Consider the following 25,060-nt stretch of genomic DNA (forward strand, 5'->3'; position numbering starts at 1 on the left):
CCCATATTACGGCCCATATCACCGCCCAAGCTCATCTTGAGTGTAACCACCTAGAACCTGGGTATCATGGTGACATGTAGGTAACTTTAAACCACTCGATAAATGTCAAAGTGTTTTAAGGCTGTACGTGGTGGGATTCGAACCTACGCGTGGACGTCTGCTATTATCATGCTATCTCCACTACTACCACTACTACTTACTGACTACTACTACTACTACTACTACTACTACTACTACTACTACTACTGCTATTGCTACTACTACTACTACTACTACTACTACTACTACTACTACTGCTGCTGCTGCTGCTATTACTATTACTACTACTACTACTGCTGCTGCTGCTGCTGCTGCTGCTGCTGCTCCTGCTGCTGTTGCTGTTATTACTACTACTACTACTACTACTACTACTACTACTACTACTACTACTACTACTACTACTACTACTACTACTACTACTACTACTAATAATAATAATAATAATACTAATACCACTCTTTATGGATCAAAGGGAGATCAATTAAGGACAGATAGACAAATCACAGTAAAAATAAGAATAAGAATAATAAGAAGACAAGAAATAAGATTCAATTAAACCCTGATTCAAGAAATGAGAGTAAAAGAATCATACCACCACCACCACCACCACTACTACTACCACTACTACTACTACTACTACTACTACTACGTACTACAACTATACTAATACAACTGTTACTACTACTACTACTATTACCACTTATAATACTCACACAGGTGTCCAGCGGGAGGGGAGGGGGTGGAGCAGCGCGGCTCGAGCCAGGGGCAGCAGGTGGGGCCTCTCCTCAATGCTGATGCCAAGCTTCTCACAGTATTCGGCCACGTCTGAAGGGAGAAACACAACATTCATCACTTACAAGAAGAGAATATCACACTGCCTACCATGACACAAGGAGACTCTTTATTTATGCTCCTTTTACACTGTGGATCTCAAAGATTTACCCTTGTCGCAATTCACACACCTCTGAGAGCTATCAAGACATAACCACACAGAATTAACCATACAATGGGACCAGTTGTTCTCAAACTAAATTGCTTAGCGGCTTACTAATTTTAAATTCAGTTTAAGGAAAGTGGAAAGTATATTCACCATAAAAGACACATATTTATAGACACACATCTACGTAGGAAAATCAGGCGGCACACTTTATCAACCAGTGCTTTAAACAATGTGAATCACTGGCTATTGTCTGAGATCATCCTTGACGCGAATGAAATGCCTCCGAGGTGGATACTAAGACAGAACCAAACAGCCATCCAGTACATGTCTTTGTTCCGGCAACGAGGGCGAGGCAGCTGGTGGACACAGACAAGGAGCCCAACAAAACCGAGGAGAGGACGCCACGCCACCCACGGACACGGTAAGTAGGGAGTTAAAGGGCAGGCGCGAGTCGCCACGTGCACGACTACCGAGGCTAAAATATCAATCTATAGGTCAAGTATATTTTATGTATGACCACGACCACCACTACCATTACCACCATCACCACTACCCTCCCTTGTGTTTCCGTCTCGCAGTTCACGCTTGTCCATCCCTCAAGCCACTGTGGTTATCCCCAATCACGTTACTGAATCATCACAAGGTAGCTGTAATTGGTTAACATTAGCAATTTATCATTATTATTATATTTTCCACTTTTTTTGTATTCACTGCATATGAATATCTAATTTTCCTCCGTTACCCGATCTGTCCCTCATGTTGTTGTTTCTTCAAGACTGATTGGTTCTGAAGCACGGTGAAGGCCTTCTGTTTATAGCTCTCCTTGTGTGTGGGATGGGTGAAGGTCTCCAAAGGGTAGTGGTGGTGGTTGAAATCTTGGGTCCATATCATCAAACATTACAGCGTCTTCACTACTTATGCTTCTACCTGGCACTAATAGGAGTTACTAGGATTTTCAATGGCGTATTTTGATTCTAGTCCCTCCCCTGTATTTCCATGCCTGCTTCTGTATTTCATCTTGCCTTTGACGAACTATTTTAAGGGGGAGATTTTTTTTACCTCAAATTCAGATTATGATTTTGACTTTACTCTTTGAGGAGCGACATTTTTTTTTCTTTTGAGGAGGGTGGTCATAAACTTTAATTGCTCCATAAAAATAAAGACAATTATAGTAGGAAAAAAAAAAAAACACGAAAAATCATCATGTCCTGTGTCCTTATGAGAGAATAGAGCGTACAGCATGTGTAGTTTGGTGTTTGCTGATGGTGGTGAGGATGAGGTCATGATACAAATGCTGGTGGAGAGGAAGTGTACTGTATTTGAAACAAAGATGCGGGCACCAGCAGAATCTTCCTTAGAGCATCACTACCACCACCACCACCACTACTACAAGGACAGTACATTAAGAGAAAAAGAGATAACAAAACTAATGAAAATATGCGAGGACATAATATTACAGTTCTCAAAATTCCGTAATATTGCACGCGGTTATAAGGTAATCATAGCTGTGTGGAAGAAGACAACAACAACAACAACAACGCAAAGAATGAAGATAATAAATGCAACATATAAGCACAAAGAAATTGGTAAATACACGCTGCCAGACTGGTGTTGACACACACACACACACACACACACACACACACACACACACACACACACACACACACACACGCCCGGTAGCTCAGTGGTTAGAGCGCTGGCTTCACAAGCCAGAGGACCGGGGTTCGATTCCCCGGCCGGGTGGAGATATTTGGGTGTGTCTCCTTTCACGTGTAGCCCCTGTTCACCTAGCAGTGAGTAGGTACGGGATGTAAATCGAGGAGTTGTGACCTTGTTGTCCCGGTGTATGGTGTGTGCCTGATCTCAGGCCTATCCGAAGATCGGAAATAATGAGCTCTGAGCTCGGGTAACGTCTGGCTGTCTCGTCAGAGACTGCAGCAAGATCAAACAGTGAAACACACACACACACACACACACACACACCGCGTAGTGTAGTGGTTAGCAGGCTCGACTCACAATCGAGAGGGCCGGGTTCGAGTCCCGGTAAGCGTCGAGGCAAATGGGCAAGCCTCTTAATGTGTGGCCCCTGTTCACCTAGCAGTAAATAGGTACGTGATGTAACTCGAGGGGTTGTGGCCTCGCTTTCCCGGTGTGTGTTGTGTTGATGTGGTCTCAGTCCTACCCGAAGATCGGTCTATGAGCACTGAGCTCGCTCCGTAATGGGGAAGACTGGCTGGGCGACCGAGGTGAATTACACACACACACACACACACACACACACACACACACACACACACACATACAGAAGGGTGCACTTATCAGCAGCACGTGGCAGGCTGCTCCCAAACACGCGCCCTGTCAATGGTTCCTCTCTAATCCATTACCAAACCCTAATTACCTGTCCCTCCCTGCCACGGATGTTCTCTCTCTCTCTCTCTCTCTCTCTCTCTCTCTCTCTCTCTCTCTCTCTCTCTTCAATTGTTGATGTCATTCGTTATTTTTACGATTATAGTAAGGTCAATGTAAAAATAAGAGAAAGAAGGTAAGGACAAAGGAAGAAATAAGAAAAAATGTGATGATCAAATAAATAAATAAAGGAAAAAAAAAAAAAACGAAAGACATAAAGAGAAAACACAGAAGGTTCCAGGGTTGTATATATCACTACAACCTGCTTCCTCGAGAGCCTTTGTTACCTCTTCCAGTATAAACCAGCACATACCGAGCTCTGAATCCACACTCACCAGTATGTACCGCGTACTACGAATGCAAACCGAGGACTGACAAGTGTTAGATTATAATTTTCATAAAACTGTCTTAGAATCATGTCAGTTTCATCATCCAACACAATTACGAGTACCATTACAAATACATTATTATTATTATTATTATTATTATTATTATTATTATCATTATTACTATTACTATTCTATTGTGGTTAATAATTGATAATTTTATGCATATATTTAGAAACGCTTTGCTCTCAATACGGCTATTCTTAAAAGCCATTGTCACGTTCCGGTGGACGTATAGGTACACTAGTCCTAGAAGGTTTTAAAGTCTATATTTTAAGGGTGCTGATTTGCCAACTCGGCTAATAAGATAACACAACAGAGATGAATAGCTGGATTCTCAAGACTGTTTCTTCTCTTAATGATGTAGAAGTTTTGTTAATCTGTCACTAGAACCACAAAACCACCCATAAAAAAACCATCAAAACTTCAACTAGAGCTACTTGAATGTAGTGGAGGTACGGCGCAAAAGTGTTTCCAAATATATCTTAATCGTGCAGGTGTTACTATTAGCAACGCAATAAAAAACGCGTCATTTGCCTCTCTTTTACTTATCCACACATGGCATTAATGTTCGTATCGCGGTCAGCACTTATAAACACGAACTGCACGAATCTCAAACCTCCTTGAAATATTCCCTTTGTTGCCTTTATTTCGACATACTTATGAACAATTTGTATGGGTTAACAAGATAGCTTAAGCAAATGGCTCTTCGGTCATTCACATACCAGATATCATCATCGTAACTTTCAAATATCATAACAATCCTCCTCCTCCTCCTCCTCATCATCATCATCATATCTAATTTTACTGCTACATCACAGAGGTCTTTACGTTCCTCAAGCTCTTATTCATCTTACTTATTTATTAATTTATTTCTATACGTAGGAAGAGCGCCGACAAAGACAACGAAAATGCACTGTAACAAGGAAAAAAAAAAGTTAACAGATGCCAGGCCCATACAGAAAAAAAAAAGCGTCAGCCAAAGCCAGGGAGTTTGTTGTTTCCTCAAAAGATAACCAAATACAGCCTCGTATCTCCAATCATACTAAGCAAAATAATCTTAAAATTAACCTGTCCCACTAGTAACTAATTAAAAGGTACTAAAGTTAAACCTCTAGTACACATAATAATTACATAGTTAGGATCCAACCTCACCTTTCCTTACAGGCTTACATAACATACGAGGTCCATTCTAGCTAACACTACGTAATCTAACACACCTTATATTGACAGAAATGCTTAGGTCCGTATTCTCAAACACTTCTGTGCTTCATCTTCACTATTTCAAAAGGCTTTAATTAAATGTACACGAGTTTTAAGGTGTTTTTATGGTTCTAGAGGCAGAGTGACAACATTTCTGCTGGAGAAACACTCTTGAAAACCACACTAATCATCATTGCGCCCTTAGAAAAAGTCGTGGTGAGAAAGCAATGCGTTTCTGAATACTTACCTAAAACTCTCTCTCTCTCTCTCTCTCCTAAAAACGACACAAATATCAAAATAAAGCCACATAAGAACAAGGAGACGCAGTAAATCATTCTCAAGCACCGGAGCGGACCACTGTTGTTTGTCATGATGTGTCTTGCCTGCCTTCATTCCATTTATTCCCCTCCCTCTTGACTGGCAGGTGGCGTGAGAGGCTGTACGTGAACGAGACGAGAGCACCACATACCTTATCCATCTTTAATTACTTACTGCCTCTTCCCTCCCCCTTCCCCCTCTCTCTCTCTCTCTCTCTCTCTCTCTCTCTCTCTCTCTCTCTCTCTCTCTCTCTCTCTCTCTCTCTCTCTCTCTCTCTCTCTCTCTCTCTCTCTCTCTCTCTCTCTCTCTCTCTCTCTCTCTCTCTCTCTCTCTCTCTCTCTCTCTCTCTCTCTCTCTCTCTCTCTCTCTCTCTCCAATAACCTCTCTCTCTCTCTCTCTCTCTCTCTCTCTCCAATAACCTACTTCTAAGATCGAATCTGAGCCGGAAGTATATAGTCAACAACACATAAATGGACCAGCTAAGTGTGTGATATAAGTGAGTGAGTGAGTCTCGAGTGGGAAAGCAGCAGCAGCAGCAGCAGCAGCAGCAAGGAGGAAATCGGTAAGGTGGTCAAGATTATCAGATTGATCGGCATGAGAAACGCACGTGACTAAAGAAATATAATAGAGAGAGAGAGAGAGAGAGAGAGAGAGAGAGAGAGAGAGAGAGAGAGAGAGAGAGAGAGAGAGAGAGAGAGAGAGCCCAAGCCAAGCGAATCCGCCCGCGCCCGTCCTTTCCTTCTTCCCCAGCCAGCCAACAGAGGCTCATACGATGCATTGTTGCCAAAACTTCTCCCTACCAGCTGCAACAGCCCGACCTTGTCTCAGCTGGCGTGTTTGTGTGGTATGCTGGGGTTGAGAGGAGGAGGAGGAGGAGGAGGAGGAGGAGGAGGAGGAGGAGGAGGAGGAGGAGGAGGAGGAGGAGGAGGAGGAGGAGGAGGAGAAGAAGAAGAAGAAGAAGAAGAAGAAGAAGAAGAAGAAGAAGAAGAAGAAGAAGAAGAAGAAGAAGAAGAAGAAGAAGAAGAAGAAGAAGAAAAACAAGATGAAGATGATGCAGACAATGATGATGGAGAAGAGATAGAAGAACCACAACCACCACCACCATCATAACAACAACAACTGCAATACATAGAGAAGTAGTGTCATTAAGAACCGTAATTGCATCCACTCTCAGGTGTAATTTTACTCGTATTAAGGTAAATAAATCAGCAGGGAGGGCATAATAGCAGATTCCTGGTATGCAAACTGGGAAAAATTAATGAGAGAATGTGTGCTGGAACATAAGACCTTTGACATTAAATCACTCATAATTCCAGAGACCTTGACACACACACACACACACACACACACACACACACACACACACACACACACACATACAACAAATAATAATAGCAATAGATCATACGTTTACTTCATCCATTCGTTCGTTTTTCTTCAACAATCTAGTTAGTAAAGATCAGTTGAACAAAACGCGTTGAACATTTTTTTTTCCACATACCTACATTTTCGCTATTTTATTAATCTATTTATTTATTCTTTTTTTTCATTTTCTGGGTGTGTGCTACCGTCTCTTCAATAGTTGTGCCGCATTGGAAACAGGAGTATTTTTTTCTTCTATTCAGTGACTCATTCAAATCATTTACTTTTTACAATGTCTTGAATATTAACGTCTTCAGTACTGCGACGCATTTTTACCACGAATTTTGGGTACAATTAGTCGATTTCATGTACATTAGGAAAGGTCTATGGAGGTCTTCGCTATTTCAATCCCTACATAAGTTTCTGAAGCTGTTTAAAATCGCCAAATGGTAAGCAGAGTAAACATAAAAACACGTCATGGTACTGAAGGGGTTAACAGAAAAGAAGACCATGATTGAGAACCTACGACCATATACAAGCACAAAGGAAGCTGCAAGGAGTGGTCAGGTCTACACAGGGCAGTCTCTTCGTGAAACTTTCTTATCTACTAATGGGCATCTATCACCATCAGGTTAGGTCATACAGGACTACCGCTACTTGAGGGTCAACACACACACACACACACACGTGACACACTTGTATCAGGTAGTCATGCAAAACGCTTCCCAAACACAGACCTTGGACGTGGTAGCATAAAAACAAGTCGGTATTTCTTTTTTTCACAGGCAAGTATGATACGCCACTCCTCTGAAACACGGAAGTAAAAGCACATAGCAATCGTAGTAATGACCAATTATAAAGAAAAAGTGCCTCGTGTGTACAACAACTTGCTGCGTGAAACATATGCCACATTTCACTCATGACTCGAGTTGTATCCTACCGTAATTCACAAATATACCATTCGTTCGTGGAAATGAAGTCAAGCAAAATATTAGCTAGTAAATTTCAAGACACCTCTAATAATTTTGGGTAATCCTTTAACTGTACTCTTTGGGGACTGACACTTTTAGTAAACCATTTTGTTATTCATGACCACAACCCCCTCTAACATAAAATCACAAATAAGTAAACAAATGAAAAGAAAAGATAATGGTAGATATTTTATGACAAAACAAAAATGTCAAAAATTACAGACCAACGCGCATGTATGTATTTTTACCTTCACAACACACTGCCTTAATGCCTGTGCGTCGTTCACTCTACGTAACAAGGGATGATGAGAGTGAGTGTGGCCTGTTTTGTGTCTATATATCCTGCGATTGTCTGTCCGTCTTCTCACATTGACGTGCCGAGTATGAGTGTCAAGAAGTGAGGAAATTCTCGCTTTATACCCTCGTGTGTGTGTGTGTGTGTGTGTGTGTGTGTGAGTCAACGGGTTCGCGTGTCCGCCCCTTGAAGTGTAACCAGAGCAGCAGTGTAGTTTCTGTTCATTTTTTGATGTGACTGTGTGTCTGTTTAATGATGCATCTCCTCGTGCTCTAACCGGATCTATGTTCACCTCTGCATTCCCTTTCACAGGTAACGCAACGCAACATGCACCTTTTATTTGCCTACTGGATACTCCATCTGAGGCTCAGGAATCACTCATCCGTGGTGACATATATCCAGCTTCTCTTGGATCTTAGAACAGTACCCTCAAAAACTTTAAAATAATCTCCACCTAAAGTAACAGACTCTAGTGGAAGTTATAAAGGTTTTCACAAGTGTTTTCATGACTGGTACTAGTTTCATAAAGACTTTGCATGATCAGTTGAGGAACACGAAGTTTAATCTTTCATTAATTCATCATCAATGCCTTCGACTATAATCTCAACTAAGTTAACTAGCTCCAAAGGAAGTTAAAAAGGGTCTTCAAATGTGCCTTTGTTGTTCTACTCAGTGTTAATCTTTCACTGCGAGATGAAACAATTAGAAACACCAGAAGCAATATTGCGTGTCAAGCTTTTACACGCAACTACAAGAAAGTCGGTGATGAAAAAGATACCATATTGCAATTTCTTCCCGATTCAAAGAACATTAAAACAAGTAAAGCTGCCTCAGAGTGATTAATAATTAAAGGAAATGAACATCAAGAAAGAGGCAGTCAACTTGCTCAAAAGAATTCCGCATCATGAATAGGGGAAACAAATATGAGAATCCTTCATTTTCACTGTGGCCTTCGAAAATTGAGAAAATGAAGAAAAAAAAAACGTCTCAAAGCTTAGAAAACAAGCTTGTACTTTCGTCTTTCAGAAGGAAATATGGAATTATATAAAAAAAAAAAACATTGCCTCATCTTGTTTTCCTTCAGTGTTATTCTCTCTCTCTCTCTCTCTCTCTCTCTCTCTCTCTCTCTCGTAACGTCCATAATTTTATCCTCCCATGCTTCGTCTGTCTTGCTTCCCAATCCCGCATCACCTTTCGATTATACAGCAGAGACAACCAAGCATTCCGGTCAAGACAAAAGAGAAATAAACATGTGCAAACGCCGATTCTGAAGGTCTCCCGGAATTTTCTATCGAGTAAAACACACAAAAGGTGGAGGCGCACAAATAATCTATTCATTTTATTGGGGCAATGTCGAAAGAAAAAAAAAAAAAATATTGAGCGAATCGAACAACTGCTGAAATATGTAGTGTACCAATCATTATTTACTCTCACCAAGGCGAGAGGAAATTGAAATATTGAAATGAGTTTATGTATTTTACAAAATGGGAATGGATTTGTCATTTTGTTATTATTTTTGTTATCTTCGTATCTGGAAAATAGGAATGAATGGACTATGGAGCAAGAAGTAGAAATAAAACAACAAAACAAAAAGAATATGAAGAAGAAGAAGAAGAAGAAGAAGAAGAAGAAGAAGAAGAAGAAGAAGATGATGATGATGATGATGATGATGATGAAGAAAGAGAGAGAGAGAGAGAGAGAGAGAGAGAGAGAGAGAGAGAGAATTTACCATAAGATAGGACGCAATGACTAAAAGATTTGAATCAAAGAATAATCTCTCTCTCTCTCTCTCTCTCTCTCCTTGCTACGTTGCGTGAACAAATGCGTTATTTACCAAGGTCTTCCGGGTGCTACAGAGAATGCCAGAGTAGATGCAATAGTGGTATATAAACCTTAGCATTACAACTCGCTGTGAAAGAAGTTACTCACTCAGGCGCCACACAAGTCTATACCCCATTGCTGTCAAGATATCCCGCTGTTATACTGTCCACCAATACACGATCATGTGGGATACTGAAGGAATATGGTCAAGGTTTGGTATGACTATGAATACATGAGAGAGAGAGAGAGAGAGAGAGAGAGAGAGAGAGATCATTGTTGCAACGATTTTGACGAATGTAAACGTTAAGAACATCAAGTGGGTAAAAGATTCCAATGTGCTCGCTCTCTCTCTCTCTCTCTCTCTCTCTCTCTCTCTCCGACTGTTTTCAAAGGTCACAAAGACGATTAGCCGAGTTTTCCAGAGTATTTTTCCTGTTAATAATGTAGAAAACTTGAAAATCTGCCACCAAAACCGTAAAATATCCGAAAAAAAAAAAAACATGCGTAACGTCAACTAGTCTCAGTAGTAGTCTGTTGAATGAGATGGACATAACGGTAGAAATGTGTCAGAATTCTCTCTCTCTCTCTCTCTCTCTCTCTCTCTCTCTCTCAGCCCAATATAACACAACAATAACAATGATGAAGCAAGTGACGAACGAATACAAATACAAATCACCATCTCATCTATCCTTGCCACAATAACCACCACTACCTCCACCATCATCAGAACAAGCATCATCTACAGCTACCTCTGAGAACCTGCTGTCCTGCCACACGTTAGTATGCTCCTCTTTCCCTAATGTAATGAAAGACAGGCATGGGGCGGCAAGAGGGAGATGGGAAGGGAGAACAGGAAGGGCAGATTAGGTGATTATTAGGGTAATGGTGAGATCAATAATAAGCCTATCAGTGATTGGATCTTGATGAGGTGGGTGGAGGGGGGCTGAGAGAGAGAGAGAGAGAGAGAGAGAGAGAGAGAGAGAGAGAGAGAGAGAGAGAGAGAGAGAGAGAGAGAGAGAGCACAGAATGCTTTAAAACACACTTGGATATCAGCCTCCACCAAATCACAATACCTATAGCAAGTGTTGTGTGGGGAGGAACCTTCACTTCTATGTACTATTCTACAGTGTCCTCACTTTGGTTGCTTTTGAGTTACTATAATGACTAGAGAAATATCAAATTAGTTGATAGTGATTCCTGCCACCAATGAGAACACTTGATGGCTGAGTGTAGTAAATACCCTATACCCTATCATCCAATGGCCAGCAAGGTATTCAGATTGGCAATCATGAACATCAAAATCTTAATACTGATCATAATAATCCAAAACTGTTTCAAAGGAAGGCTACTTGATCACCTAAGTAATTCCAGAGATATAGTACTATACAACTACATCTATTCATAGCTAGTTTTCCATCAGTGCTATTTAACTAGCAGGAATTTCTGCAGTAATGTTTCATTTATCAAGTGTATAATGCATGCATCATACCCCATCATAAAATTATCTGAAAAAAGGACAAAAATCCACAAACACTAGTATGTACTGTATGTCTATACAAAACAAGAATTCAATCGCAGCCCTCACAACTCTCCTATGTGAAGTATCCATCTAACCACCAATTTTTCTAGCATACTTATTAAAAAAAATCAGCAATTTCCCAAAAGTTGATATACAAAAGACTGAACTCAGTACTTGTTGTCATGCTTATGGTGTTCAAGGACACCAGTTTAGTATTCAACTAATGCATCAACAGATATGTTTAGCAATAGTATCACAATCCATTTTCTGAAATGCTATGCTTTTCTTACACCAACTTTATGGCATATCTTAACGTACAAGCATGAAGCTAACTGAAAATTTTTCTATATATCTTTCTAATGGCAAAGCATATTTTCTACTGGGAATTTTACTAGTACTACACCTTTATAATCCACAAAACAAAATATAAAAGAATAATTTAAAAAAAAGTAGCATTAACAAATCAAAGATACCCAACAGTACTAAAACAAGAAATTAGCAACTAGCTGACAGAAACAATTCTTGTTGAAAGTATCACACAAGGGGGTGTGTCAGTTTGTCCACAAAACTGCTCTCCAACCCAGTTTACAATAAACACATCCTACATGTAATCTCAAACCCTAATTCTATTTAATTACAATAGTCTGTGCAATATTGTAATTTTTCTCCACATCTTAGCAGTGAAATTTAATCCAGTAGCTACATCATAAGAACTGACAGCACCTCAATCTCATCCCACAGCACTGTAAGCCACCACTGACAGCACCACACTCTAATCCCACAGCACTGTAAGCTACCACTGACAGCACCACACTCTCATCCCACAGCTCTGTAAGCCACCACCACATTCTCATCCCACAGCACTGTAAGCCACCACTGACAGCACCACACTCTCATCACCCACAGCACTTTAAGGCACCACTGACAGCACCACACTCTCATCACCCATAGCATTTTAAGGCACCACTGACAGCACCTCTCTTATCCTATAGAATCTTGTTACCACACTACAACACAACACACACTGAAATATACATGCTTGCAGGATGGTAAAAGAATAAAAAATGCCCCAAAAATAAGTATGTAAAAAGAATTCTGTTTCTGAAATTAAGGAGGTGTTTAAAGGATGAGTCTATGAATGGTATTATTAACCCCTTCAGTACCATGACGCATTTCCATCTTCATTCTTCAAACTATTTGGTGATTTTATACAGCTTCAGAAACTTATGTGGAGGATTAAAATAGTGAAGACTGTGACCTGCATGGACCCTTCCTAATGTCAATAAAATGGTCTAATCGTACACAAATTTTGAGGTAAAAAGGTGTCCCAGTATTGAAGAGGTTAAGAGACACGTGCTCATATAACTGTCATACTATGTATGATAAGTTCCTGCCTTGACAAAATTATTTATCATCAACAAACTATCAAGTATTTCCCAATATCTTGTTACATTTTCATTAAAAAACAACTGACAAATAGGAAAGTCTTAAAAATTATTAATTACACTACTGAATAATAATGATTTATGATTTTCCAGTTAGGATTAGGAATACTAAGTACAGAAATACCTTGAATCTGGGAAACAGTTAGAACTACAATTTAAACAAGGAAAGCTGCAAGAAGCCAGTAGATTTAACAGTATGAATGGCAACTCATCAATTCATGTCCATTTATCATCCATGCCAAAACATTTCTTCTGTCTTATCTTCCCTTAAATCCCAGGTGAGATGACATTACTTTAGTTTATTCCAGTCACCTACCACACTGTTACACTATCACAATATGTCATGCATTGCCTGAAATTGCATCCTCTACTCTGTTGTTGAAAAAGAGAAACCCACAGTATAAATACACTAAAGAAAGATTGAATAAGAAATATACAACATATTAATACTCTTACCTTACTCAGAAAAAATCAGGTCACTAACATTTCAAGCTACCGGGAGGCAACACACAACACACTCATGAAAACACAGCTACAAGTCACTGCCAGTGCCATACGGGTAACCAAATAGTAAATGACTGAGATTACCTTGGTCCGTGACGTGGTAGTCCTGGTCGAACACCTCCTGCAGAAGGGTCTGGCGGCACGTGTCCCCTGCTGCTGCTGCCTCGCCTTCAGGACGGCTCATGCTGCCCTCCCCCCCGTCACGCTACCTGGTCCCGCCATGCCCTCCTAACCTCTGCGTCAGCTCTCGTCACTCGGAACTGACACACTGCGAGGGAGAGCAGTGCTTCCCCTGCCTGGACGCGAGGTTTCCAAGGCAACGGGGAAGCTTTTGGCCACAACACACCCAACGTTGCCTTCCCCATCCTCCCCGTGCCCCTCTCTCTCTCTCTCTCTCTCTCTAAATCATCCAAAGTATTTTCTTGTAATTGAAACGACATCAACTGGGCTTTCTTAAAATAGAAAAATACTGAAAACTCTGATTATAAACATCCAGCAATAGGCAGCTTTAGTAGAACTTCTAAAAATCCATCTAAATTCAAATTAAGTAGTTATTATATAATATTTATATTGAAAATAAAATTATGTACTATTACCGTTCATATTGGCTTAGAATGTTACCTAACTGCATTCGGTAGTCTAGTTCCTCTGTTAGTGCAGCAGCTGGTCCTCACTGGCTCACAGCTGACTCCTGTAAACATGGCGGCCACGGCTTGTCGGGGACTTTTCTCCATTGCAAAACACGCTTCCAAGTCTGGTTAGTCCTGAAATATAAGGATAAATCTTAGGTTGGCAGTGTACTCTAGCAAATTTCATGCAAACACGAGCAGCCAGAAGTCCCGTGCCACCAGCAGCCACAGGAGGAAGGCTCGCAGGCAGAGTAGCCGGGTTGTCTCCTCTCTGTTTGTCCTCTCTTTATCAGAATAAGGTTTCATGACATTGTGTTTATGGCAGAACTGTGTCAATGCTAGTATTTTGACAGTCTTCATAATGTCAGTGGCTTACACATCATGCAATTACATGATTTCTCCTCGGCTAAGATTCTCGAGAAATTTTCTCGAAATCTATTTTCCCAGTGCTATGATCTGTCATGTGTTTACGTAAAAGAATAGTAGGTTTCTTAATAATCCAACCATGACCAGTTTAGCCGTTCATAAAGAAAATTAATAATCTACCAACTGTTATAAAGTGTCAGAGTGACATTTGTCAACAGCAACATAACATCTTTCTTGTGTAGTTTTATTTATAGTTAATTCAGGATATATTCATTGGTTCAAGTGAGTGGTTTTGATGATGGCAGTGGTGATGCTAACCTGTGTGAAAAACCTTCCACCAAGCTATTTGAAATGAATACTTTTTACCTAATAATACAGACAGACCATGTTTCTTTTGTATTTAACGGAAGTGTCAAAATCGCTTGCTACATAAGATGTTTTGAGATTTGGCAGATTTTGTGTGATACAAACTAAATACTGTTGTGTATTGCAGTAGTGCCACGAGTGATTGGGGCAAGACTGTGTAGCACTGACCTCCACCGTGAGTATTGTGCAATCATTCCTTATTCTCCAGAGCCTTTTTAGTCTTGGTTCCTAACCTCTCTTTGTTAGATCATCCAGTATGCATCATTAAAATTGACTGTGTAAACTAATGATAAAATTTAATTTTATTGTAATTTTAGGTTTGTTATCAAATAATGAAAGTTCACATAACTGCTACCTTCCTGGTAGAATGAAAAAAAAAATATATATATATATATATATATATATATATATATATATATATATATATATATATATATATATATATATATATATATATATATATATATATATATATATATATATATATATATATATTATAATTCATAATATTTCAGCCACTATTCGACCTGTGAACACTGTGCAGAGGCAAACTCTTACTGAATTTGGCCAGTATGTAGCTGAGTGCTTGCCAAAATATGTTCAGAAGGTAAGCCCATATATATATATATATATATATATATATATATATATATATATATATATATATATATATATATATATATACACTAAAACAGGGATACCAGCAGAAACCTTCACATTTGTCTTGTTTTATTATGTAAAGATTTTTGCTGATATCCCTGTATTAGTATCTACAATTTCAACTATCAACTTTTATATATATATATATATATATATATATATATATATATATATATATATATATATATATATATATATATTTATTTATTTATTTATTTATTTATTTATTTGCTTGCCTATGTTTTGTAGAATTGGGGGCACAGCCTGGATTTAAATGTGACAACTTTTTTTCTCTTATTTATGAGTTAGATGAGATATATCGAAAAGATAAAATCAAGAAAAAAGCTAACTTGAGGAAGTATCACATTCAAGTAAGGAAGACTCAGGTAAAATTTCATGACTTTCTGGATCTGTATCTACAGAATTTCTTTATATTGTTTTCTGAAGAGTGAAATACTGAATTCGTTCTTTATTTTGTAATGGGTAGGAATATTGTGTGGGTACCTTATGGGAATGCTATAAAAATGACACCCAGGCTAAGCCATTGGCTCCGAAGGTCACATTATTACCAGTTTTCCAGTCTGTAATTACCATTAAAAAGATTATATGAATTATTTTAAGTTAGAAATGTGTTTTAATTTCTCCAAAAAATATTATATGCATGCCATTTAATGCCAATGTAAATTGTTGACCGACAAATGTATTTTATAATTTGCTTACTATGCTTCTTTCAGAACAGCCCAGCATGAAGGATTTTCTTTAAATAAATTCTGATAGGTTAAGTTAATGCTCTGAGTCTTACTTAGAGAGTTTGGAGTTTACTATCAATATTGGTAAAAATCAGGGCTTCCATACAATCATAAGGGGAGCTTTGATATTAGTGTAATACGGGGAATTGTTGTACAGTATTGTGGGTATCTAATTATTGCATCATTCTTTTAGGTTCAGATCACAGCCGGCAATGAGCTGGAGGTGCTGATCCCTCCAGAGGGAGTGGTGCCTGTCATCTCTTTCCTCAAGGACCACACCAATTCACAGTTCACTAGCCTGGCTGACCTGTGTGGTGTGGACATGCCTACCAGAGCATACCGCTTCGAGGTTGGTCTCTCTCTCTCTCTCTCTCTCTCTCTCTCTCTCTCTCTCTCTCTCTCTCTCTCTCTCTCTCTCTCTCTCTCTCTCTCTCTCTCTCTCTCTCTCTCTCTCTCTCTCTCTCTCTCTCTCTCTCTCTGTTCTTTCTTTGGCAGCAGTAAGAGTCTTCATTTCTTGCTATACAAACAATCTTCTGCAATGTACACAGTCCTATGAGAGAGGAAATGGAATTTCACTTTTGTTCAGAAATCTTTTGTTTAATTTTTGTATCCATAATCAAGATTTTTACCCAAAAGTAAATATACATGTATGGGTAGCAAAATCTTAGCTAAATTATCTACTTCAAGCTTTTCTTTTGTAAAGCATGTCATGTCCACATTACAGGTTGTCTACAACTTGCTGTCTCTCCGTTACAACTCCAGGATTCGAGTGAAGACATACACAGATGAGTTGACTCCAGTGGAAAGCATTACTGATGTGAGTCATTTATGATATAGTGTATTAGGGCTTGCCATTGAAACCAATTTTAAACACTAACAAGTGATATACCAAGAACATTTCATTCCTTCAACACTGATGAACAATGATAGTGTTCCATTACTCTCAAATATAGTAAACCCCCGCACTTGGCGAATTAATTAGTTTGGTGAAACTACTGCCAAATGCGAATTTCGCCAAGCACGAATTCTTTATACCATATAAATTGGCTAAAAAATGCCTCAATCAGTATTTGGTCATTGCCTAAGTCCCTTTTTTGACCCCTAAAGTACCATCTTTCTAGCTGAAATAAAGTCTTTTGCCTTCACATATTAGAACACACGTACAAAACAGACCAATAAATAATAAATATGGCTAATAAGACATGATATAAAAACTGTAATGCTAGCAGAACAGAGGGTAGCACAAACAAAATGGCTGAAGGGAACTCTCACACTGCATTCTGATAAGTTTAGAGAGAGGTGTGATGTCACCGGGGAGCCGCATGGTTCACCATGCGGCCGCCAGGAGACTGCCAAGTTTGAATTCAAAACACCAAGCATGCACTCAGTGGTCCATGGCCACCCTACTGCCCAAGGGAATTTTGCCAAGCTGAGATTTGCCAAGTGCGGAGGCTTACTGTAGCTGATTTTAGATAGTATTTCTTATATTGTATATTTCCACAAAATAATCTGTGTTCATCTTATAAAGGTGGAAAGCCATATACAAACAACTATTTCTTAAAGATTAGTAGAATCCATAATTTTGCTTCACTGAGTGAAGCATGTCAGGGTCATTTGCTCAGTAAAAAATATGAAGCATAATTGTAAGATTAAACGAGTACTTACCAAGTATGAAGTTTGATCGCAATTTCACGAACAATTAACTGCGTCACTGAGGTATTAAACGAGAAGCCCCGGCTACCAGTCCCACGTCAGTCCTTTAGAGAGTAGGTTTGAGGAAGCAGGTTACATACACTACGAAGCTTATTTGAGCCAAGTTCCATGAGTGTCTGGGTTTGGGTTGGGAGGGCGTTTAATACCTCAGTGACGCAGTTAATTGTTCGTGAAATTGCGATCAAACTTCATACTTGGTAAGTACTCGTTTAATCTTACAATTTCACTTCACGACCAATTAACTGACGTCACTCGGTAGTCAACGAGAACTTTAGAGACTTTCCTCAAACCTACCAAGATTTTCATACACCTCACAGATGCTTGATGAGATAGTGCGTAGGATAAAAACGAAACACCACACTGTATTTAGTTAACATATAATGTAACCCAATCCAAGAACAATGGTATACTTTTGCATGTAATACATACAAAGAGGTATATAATACCAAAATCCAAAGAAACATACATAGATGAAAACGAAACCTATGCCTATTGTTAGGACATATACACAACTTATGGTAAGATTGCCCTGGCAAAGTGACCATCTTTAATTATTGGCTTCTTGTAGTACTTGGTAAAAGTTGATTCCTTGGTCCATCCAATGGTCGATAGAATTGTTGACAAAGGTAGCTTTAGTGCTGCTTTACTGGTCGAAGCTGACCTAGTAGAATGAGGGGAAAAGATGTTGAGATTAATACCAGCAGCTTCCATAATACTTTTCGTCCAACGGCGTAAAGTGTCCCTCGAAGCTAATTTTATTGGAGGTTTTGTAGTCAGAAAAAATCTAGTGATTGTGCCCCGAATGTATTTTGTCCTATCGAGATAGTTTACAATAGAGGTGACAACACACAATTTTTTGTCTGAGGGATAGGCATCAAATATCAATTCAGACATATGGGCACCTGGTCTTGAGGTTTTAAGTGGATCACCTATCCTGAAAGTAACTCTTGATTCTGACACAGTCATGTTTCTAGTGTCTAGTAAGTGCAGAGTTTGACCGCGTTGACCAGATAATAATAGCATGAGAACTGTTACTTTCCCTGAAAGCTGAATGAGTGGTAATTCATTATCTAGTCCTAGACTCATTAAGTAATTCAGAACTAATTGTGGATCCCAGGTTGTATGACATCTAGGAAAAGATGGTCTGTCCTGAAAATTGCCTTCATAAATCTGGAGACTAAGGGATGCTGTCCAGCAGGATGCTCGCTTATATTAGCTATGGCAGATATAGCCGACCGTATGGTGTTCATGGTACTGTAGCTTCGTCCCTCCTTCTTAGATTCTGATAATAAGTACTCTAGAAATTCATTCAAAGGTGGGTGAAAGGGATTAATTTTCCTGTAGATGCAAAAACACAACCAGTTTTTGATATGTGGCCCATACTGTCTTTTAGTGCTCTCTCTCCATGATTTAAGTAAAAATTGGGCAACCTCTGTCGAAAGGCCTCGATTTTCGAATGATTCCCTGATAGCATCATTGCTGTCAACACCAACCTTTGTGCCTGTGGATGGGTTAGAGTTGGATTTTGTGGTAGAACTAGGGAATTCCGAGGAAGGAGAACGGGATCGGTCACCAATAACTGAAGAGCTTTGGGGAACCAAAACTGGGTTGGCCACAGTGGTAAAACCATCAGTACTGTTGCCTCCTCTTCTTGCAATTTCTTTAGGGCTCTGGAGATCATACTGAAAGGTGGGAAAGCATACACTTTTTTATTGGTCCAGTTCAATGTAAAGGCATTAATATGTGTGGCAGATGGGTCTGGTTTCCATGAAACGTAGGCAGACACTTGTGCATTGATGCGAGTAGCAAAAAGATCAACCTCAGGTGTAAAATAAAGCTGACAAAGTCTCTTGAAAATATGGGGCCGTAGCATCCACTCGGCATCTAGGTTTTTGACTCTGGATTCCTTGTCTGCTTCCACATTTTGTAGGCCCTCAATATGCTGTGCCGATAAGGTAATTCCCCTTGACTCAGCCCATTCAAAAATTTGTTCTATTAATGTATTAAGGTTAGGCTTAGTGCTACCGCAACGTTCTATACAGGCGACTGTAGTGGAATTGTCAGAGCGAAGGCGGATGTGAGTTTCTTTGGTATCCTTACAAAGGGATCTTAGGCCTAAAAGAATGGCTTTTAATTCCAAGCAGTTGATATGATCCAATTCCTCATGAGCCCAGTGGCCCCCCCGTCTTAGCATCTCCTACTACTGCACCCCAACCTGTCAGGCAGGCATCTGAGAACATAACTAGTTGGGGGGGGAAGAAGATCTTAGTGATTTTACCTGAGAATCTACATTGTGAATCCACCAATAGATTAGTTCCCTAGCATGGTCATCCAAAGTAATTTTTGAATTATAATTACCATGTGTCCTGGTAAGTTCTCTGTTCCGAATTATCTCAAGATATTTGTATCGCAGTGGAGCCAACTCTACAGCTGGATCCGAAGCTACAGTCAGACCAATGAAGGAGGACAAATGAAGCAAGGTGACCTCTTTCTTTAGTAGGAGCCTGCCTTGTGCCTTAATGCGTTCTTTCCTAACGGGAGGCAAGGCGACAGTCATGTCAGCAGAATTTAGCACAACCCCAAGATATTTAATATCCTGTGTAGGTTGCAAAACAGATTTCTGAACATTTATAGTAAGCCCTAAAGAGTCAAATAGGCGTAAGGCATAGAGTGCATTAGTCCTAACTTCCTCTGCTGACGCAGCAATGAAAATACAGTCATCTAGATAGCAAGACACAATGATACCAAGTTTTCTAAGATGAGAGAGGGCAGGCTTTAGTAATTTAGTGAAAATCCGAGGGGCTGATGTCAAACCTTGTGGAAGGCATGTGAAGCGAAACACTTGATTCTTCCACATAAATTGTAGCCATTTCCTATCCTGTGGCTTAACATAAACAGAAAAATATGCGTCCTTCAGATCCATGGTAATGAAAAAACATTTTGGTTGAATTAATTGTATCACATCTTTCAGAGTGTCTAATTTAAAATGTACATGGTTAATATGATCATTAAGTTCCCTTAAATTTAGGATGACTCTAGCAGTGCCATCTCTTTTGATCGTAGGGAATACGTTAGAAAAGAACCCATGATTCTCTGCCTCGCATCTTTCGATTATTTTCTGTTTAAGGTACAAGGACAAAGCATTGTCCAGAACATGGCTATCAGCTACGGATAAGCTGAGAGGATTGGGGGGTTTAATTTGTCTGGGTAAGCTGACAAACTCAAGTATATTTCCATGTACCACATCCTTGATCCAAATGTCCTTTGTTAGAGACCCCCATAGTGATCTGGCACCAAAGATTTTCCCGCCACAAAATTATCAGGGTATTAACCAGAGGAGGTAAAACATTACTCACCCTGGAGAGGCTTACTGGGAGGTTTTGTAAGTGCATCCCCTTCCCCTGGGGATGTCTCTGCCCTAAAAAAGGCCTCGTCTGGTAACGTGGTCGAGAATGAGTGGGAACTTGATAGTGCCGTCTCGTTGTTTGCTTGTTTGGAGCAAACCTCCTTCCAGAGGACTTGTAAGGATGGAAAGAGGGCCTTCCTAATTTCCTTGTCTTGTGTATCTCCTCACATTTCTTCGTCACATCAAACGGAAAGAGGTCATCTTTTCCTACCTCGCACTCCCATTTGCAAAGGTCTACCAAGGCCGAGTCGTGAACGTGGATCCTTACCACTTCTTTTCTCAGCTGATTTATATAATTAACAGCTGACGAAAGTAGCCTAAGGCTGTTATTTAGTCCATCTAGGTAGGAATTTAAGGTCTTGCCTTTTTTTGTCCCCGATATCGCTAATGTAGCGAGCGATGGGGACTATTGCTTTTTGTAATCAGGCCATTAGTTTGAAAGAGTCGGACATCAATTAACTTTCCTCCAAAACTCATGGCTTTGGAAAGGGCAGTGTTCGTCACAGGAACTTTCAGGTTCGGTACATTGCTCGGAACCTTGATCTTATTACAAGTAGACTTTATTCCTTCAGACGAGGGCCGACGCCTCAAACTAGGGTTGAGAATGGAAGCCAAACGCTCAGAGAGAGGCTCGCCTTTCTGTTCTTCACTATGGAAATGACCTGAAAGATCCCCGAGTGCCTTAAGGAAGTCTGCTTCGTCCGTGTCACGGGAAGGTGGCAAGGAGTTGAACGTGTCTAGTTCATCCAATGGATCAGGCAGGCATTCCGAAATTTCAGTGGCTTCATCCTCAGAAGAGGAAATGTTATGAAAGGCACTAAAGTTTGCACGGCTTTCCTGCAACACATCAGCCTGCGTTGGCTCCTTGTCTAGTTTTCCAATTAGGTCACTTAACAAGGCGGTCAGTCGGTTAAAGTCGTCACCTCCGGACGAACACTCAGCTGCTGTGTTGGCGTGGCTGGGACCCGCCACTGGCGGCGGTGAACTACGGTCAGGCCGTGGCTGAATACAACCTTCCTCGACTCTCTCGACCAGGGGAGACTTCCTTTTCTTTGCAGGAATATCCACGGAATCCTTGGTAGGTCTCTTTCTATCTGAGGAAGACGAGGATGAACGCCTTGGCGTTTCGTGAGCCTTGTCCCGCTGGTCCGACATCAGTCTGCCCGAAAGAAACGGTACAGAGTCACACAAGGCTTACAATATATGTCTGCAGAACATATATGTATCTTTCACTAAACTAACACTTGCCGTAGTGTGAAAGCTTACCAGGCTAAACTCCGTGTGGAGTACGCCGGTGAAAAAACGAAGTGGAGAGCGGTGAGCGAGTGGTGGGAACTGCGTGGGGACTAGCAGTGAACTGACTGACGTGGGACTGGTAGCCGGGGCTTCTCGTTGACTACCGAGTGACGTCAGTTAATTGGTCGTGAAGTGAAATTCACAGGAGTATCATTTCACAGGCTTTAACACAAGCTGATTCCATCCACAACAGTCAAAATATATGGCAATGATGTACTTGACTTCTAAATTTGTCATAGTATATAACATTGAGATTATTATACCATTGCATTCCTATTTGTACAGTAATGGATCATAGATTGGTTGTCTTCTAACTTCATGATTATCAAGTATCAGCTGCTAACTCATGTCAAGAGAGGAAATGTTGCATCTCTTGTGTTCTTCCCATACAGGTTTTCAAGGGAGCAAACTGGTATGAACGTGAAGTATGGGACATGTACGGGGTGTTCTTTGCAAACCACCCAGACCTCCGAAGAATCCTCACTGACTATGGCTTTGAGGGCCATCCATTCCGAAAGGACTTCCCCTTGACTGGCTATGTGGAAGTAAGTGTAATGTCGTATCAACACTCAAGAATATTTGATATTTGAAGATTTGTAAGTTTACATGGAATTAGTTTGTTAGTCAGGAAACAGCCACTTGTCACTTCCTAAATAGTATTGTCCTTCCACCAGTGTCGGTATGATGATGAAGTGAAGCGTGTTGTGGTGGAACCAGTGGAGCTTGCTCAAGAATATCGCAAGTTTGATCTCTCAGCCCCTTGGGAGCAATTCCCCAATTTCAGGGAGCAGGAAGCTGCTGAGGAGGTACCCATCAAAGAGAAGTAAGCATGTGTAGGAACATTTTTGATGTATTGAAAATACTTCAGAAGACGATCTTATCAGTTTGAAGTAAAACTAAGTTTTGTTTTCAGAAAATTTCATTTTTTATAAATTTCTTTTGTAGATAACATATGTACATAATGAATGAATATTGTTGTAAGTAATAAATAAAGAGAGATTTACCAAGTCATTGGGACTTTGGGACTTGCACAAACACACTTGTGTTCAAGAACAGGCAAATAATAATAGAAAAACCTAGTGAATTTTAAGAATGAAATGAAATGTCTGAGGAAAGAAATGGAGAAGAGGAATGAAGTAGCTCATACAGAGGAGAGGGAAGGAAGTTAGTGAATAGGGCAGGATTTGAAGAAGGGCATCTACAATACATAATGCCTCTTTTAGGTGTCTATTGATTCACTACAGGGCATGATGGCCTTTCTGTAAATATAAAAATACTCATCACTTACTTTATCATTTACACAAAAAGTAAACAACAGCTGCAAAGTTTACGTGCTCATACCTTTTTCCAGGTAACTTGTTTTGACTATTGATCACAGGGCCAACCTTTGCCTCCTTTAGCATCAATGCCAAGAAAGAAGAGGTGAATAGGAATCAAACTAGTATTAGTTTGGTTTGGGGCTGGGGCCTATGTCTAATCAACGTCCACACAATCGAGCACGAGGGCTTTGCTCGTTAATAGTAATTTCAGCGGGTAAACCATCAAAATGCCTGTTCCTGGTGCCATTTGTGGGCAGAGAATGGAGGTCTGACATCACTGCCGAACGGACGTAGGATTGTCACAGAGCTTTCCATTGCCTCACATTTTTGCAACCACTCCTGGCACCAGAGGTGTCTCTGTAATCTCTTTTTCTTCTTAATGCAGGTAGCAATTATAAGGGTATAAAAGTGCAATCTTTCGAAGTATGGCATGCACCATGGTTATTGCACCGCACTAAACCACCTGCTCACAGCCTTGTTTTCAGCCGACTAACCTCCAACCACAGTCATCAGTCTGCAGACTTTGCCCGGTAAGGCACAGCTCGACCGTGTGGACATGGCTTAAGGTGCACTCCATCTCCAGTCTCAGTATCCAAAGCTTTCACTAATATGCCTGCAGGTCTAGTATTTAGAATGACAGGTGCACAGATGAATTTGGTCAAAGTAAATTTTTTTATATATAAATATATACTATATGGAAGGAAATTATCTGAATATTTATATAACATTTATTTTCACATTTCACACAAGAAAACATACAGAGTAAGAGTGGTATTATGAAGTAGTCATTGTATACCTTAAATCTAGAATACAGACTACCACTATATAAATCTTTGGACATGGTAATAAATTTACAATGTAAATACACATTCATGTGGAGATGAGTGTTGGTGATCAACTCTGACTTTACAAACACTAATACTTCCTTTTAGTGTTAGGAAAGATTTTTCAATCAAACATCCTTCATTTATTCCCTTAATTTTGTCCCTCCCACACAGTAACAATTAACTCATCAATTTATACTCATGTAATGTCCATTCCTATGAATGAAATGACTCTTTAGATCACTGCATACAGTATACAACTACTGCACAGAACCGAGATATTCTAAGCTTCTCGTTTTCTTTGCACTTGAAGTTACCAGAAGGAAGAGTAGAGTACAAAAATGACTTTCAAACAACCTAATGCTCAGGTGGCTGTCAACACCTTAGGAGGTAGAGCTGTCACTCACTTGACCATCATTAAAGATACATTTTGTGTCTTGTATTAACCCACCAAGGTAACTAAAAGATTAGTTTTGCCTTATCAAAATGTTGGGGTACATGACTGGTTTAAGCAATATAA

The 25,060-nt window shown here is 39.9% G+C and overlaps 2 protein-coding genes across 5 annotated transcripts in view; one reads left to right on the forward strand and one right to left on the reverse strand.

The window, feature by feature from the left end:
* LOC123517196 (centrosomal protein of 164 kDa-like) overlaps window positions 1-13,549 on the reverse strand; it is a 36,498-nt gene extending 22,949 nt beyond the window's left edge. For all 4 annotated transcript variants that reach the window (XM_045277205.1, XM_045277204.1, XM_045277202.1 and 1 more), the window contains exons 1-2: window positions 13,297-13,549; window positions 753-864 (exon numbers count right to left, since the gene is read on the reverse strand). In XM_045277205.1, the coding sequence (XP_045133140.1) occupies window positions 753-864; window positions 13,297-13,396 (212 nt within the window). In that variant the 5' untranslated portion in view covers window positions 13,397-13,549. The remainder of the gene's footprint in view (window positions 1-752; window positions 865-13,296) is intronic.
* Window positions 13,550-13,835: 286 nt separating this feature from the next.
* LOC123517198 (NADH dehydrogenase [ubiquinone] iron-sulfur protein 3, mitochondrial-like) lies at window positions 13,836-23,408 on the forward strand. The gene is made up of 7 exons (XM_045277209.1): window positions 13,836-13,969; window positions 14,701-14,748; window positions 15,089-15,180; window positions 16,176-16,331; window positions 16,707-16,799; window positions 22,790-22,942; window positions 23,072-23,408. The coding sequence occupies exons 1-7, from the start codon at window positions 13,912-13,914 to the stop codon at window positions 23,222-23,224; spliced, it is 753 nt and encodes a 250-aa protein (XP_045133144.1). The 5' UTR covers window positions 13,836-13,911; the 3' UTR covers window positions 23,225-23,408.
* The last annotated feature ends 1,652 nt before the right edge of the window (window positions 23,409-25,060 follow it).

The sequence above is a fragment of the Portunus trituberculatus genome, chromosome 41 (assembly GCF_017591435.1).
Source record: "Portunus trituberculatus isolate SZX2019 chromosome 41, ASM1759143v1, whole genome shotgun sequence".
Lineage (NCBI taxonomy): Eukaryota > Metazoa > Arthropoda > Malacostraca > Decapoda > Portunidae > Portunus > Portunus trituberculatus.

Excerpts from the sequence above, each read along its gene's own strand:
- LOC123517198 (XM_045277209.1), top strand. The coding sequence starts at position 13,912 with ATGGCGGCCACGGCTTGTCGGGGACTTTTCTCCATTGCAAAACACGCT. Across the intron at positions 13,970-14,700 it reads AAAACACGCTTCCAAGTCTG|TAGTGCCACGAGTGATTGGG; the intron begins GTTAGTCCTGAA and ends TGTGTATTGCAG. Across the intron at positions 16,332-16,706 it reads CCAGAGCATACCGCTTCGAG|GTTGTCTACAACTTGCTGTC; the intron begins GTTGGTCTCTCT and ends TCCACATTACAG.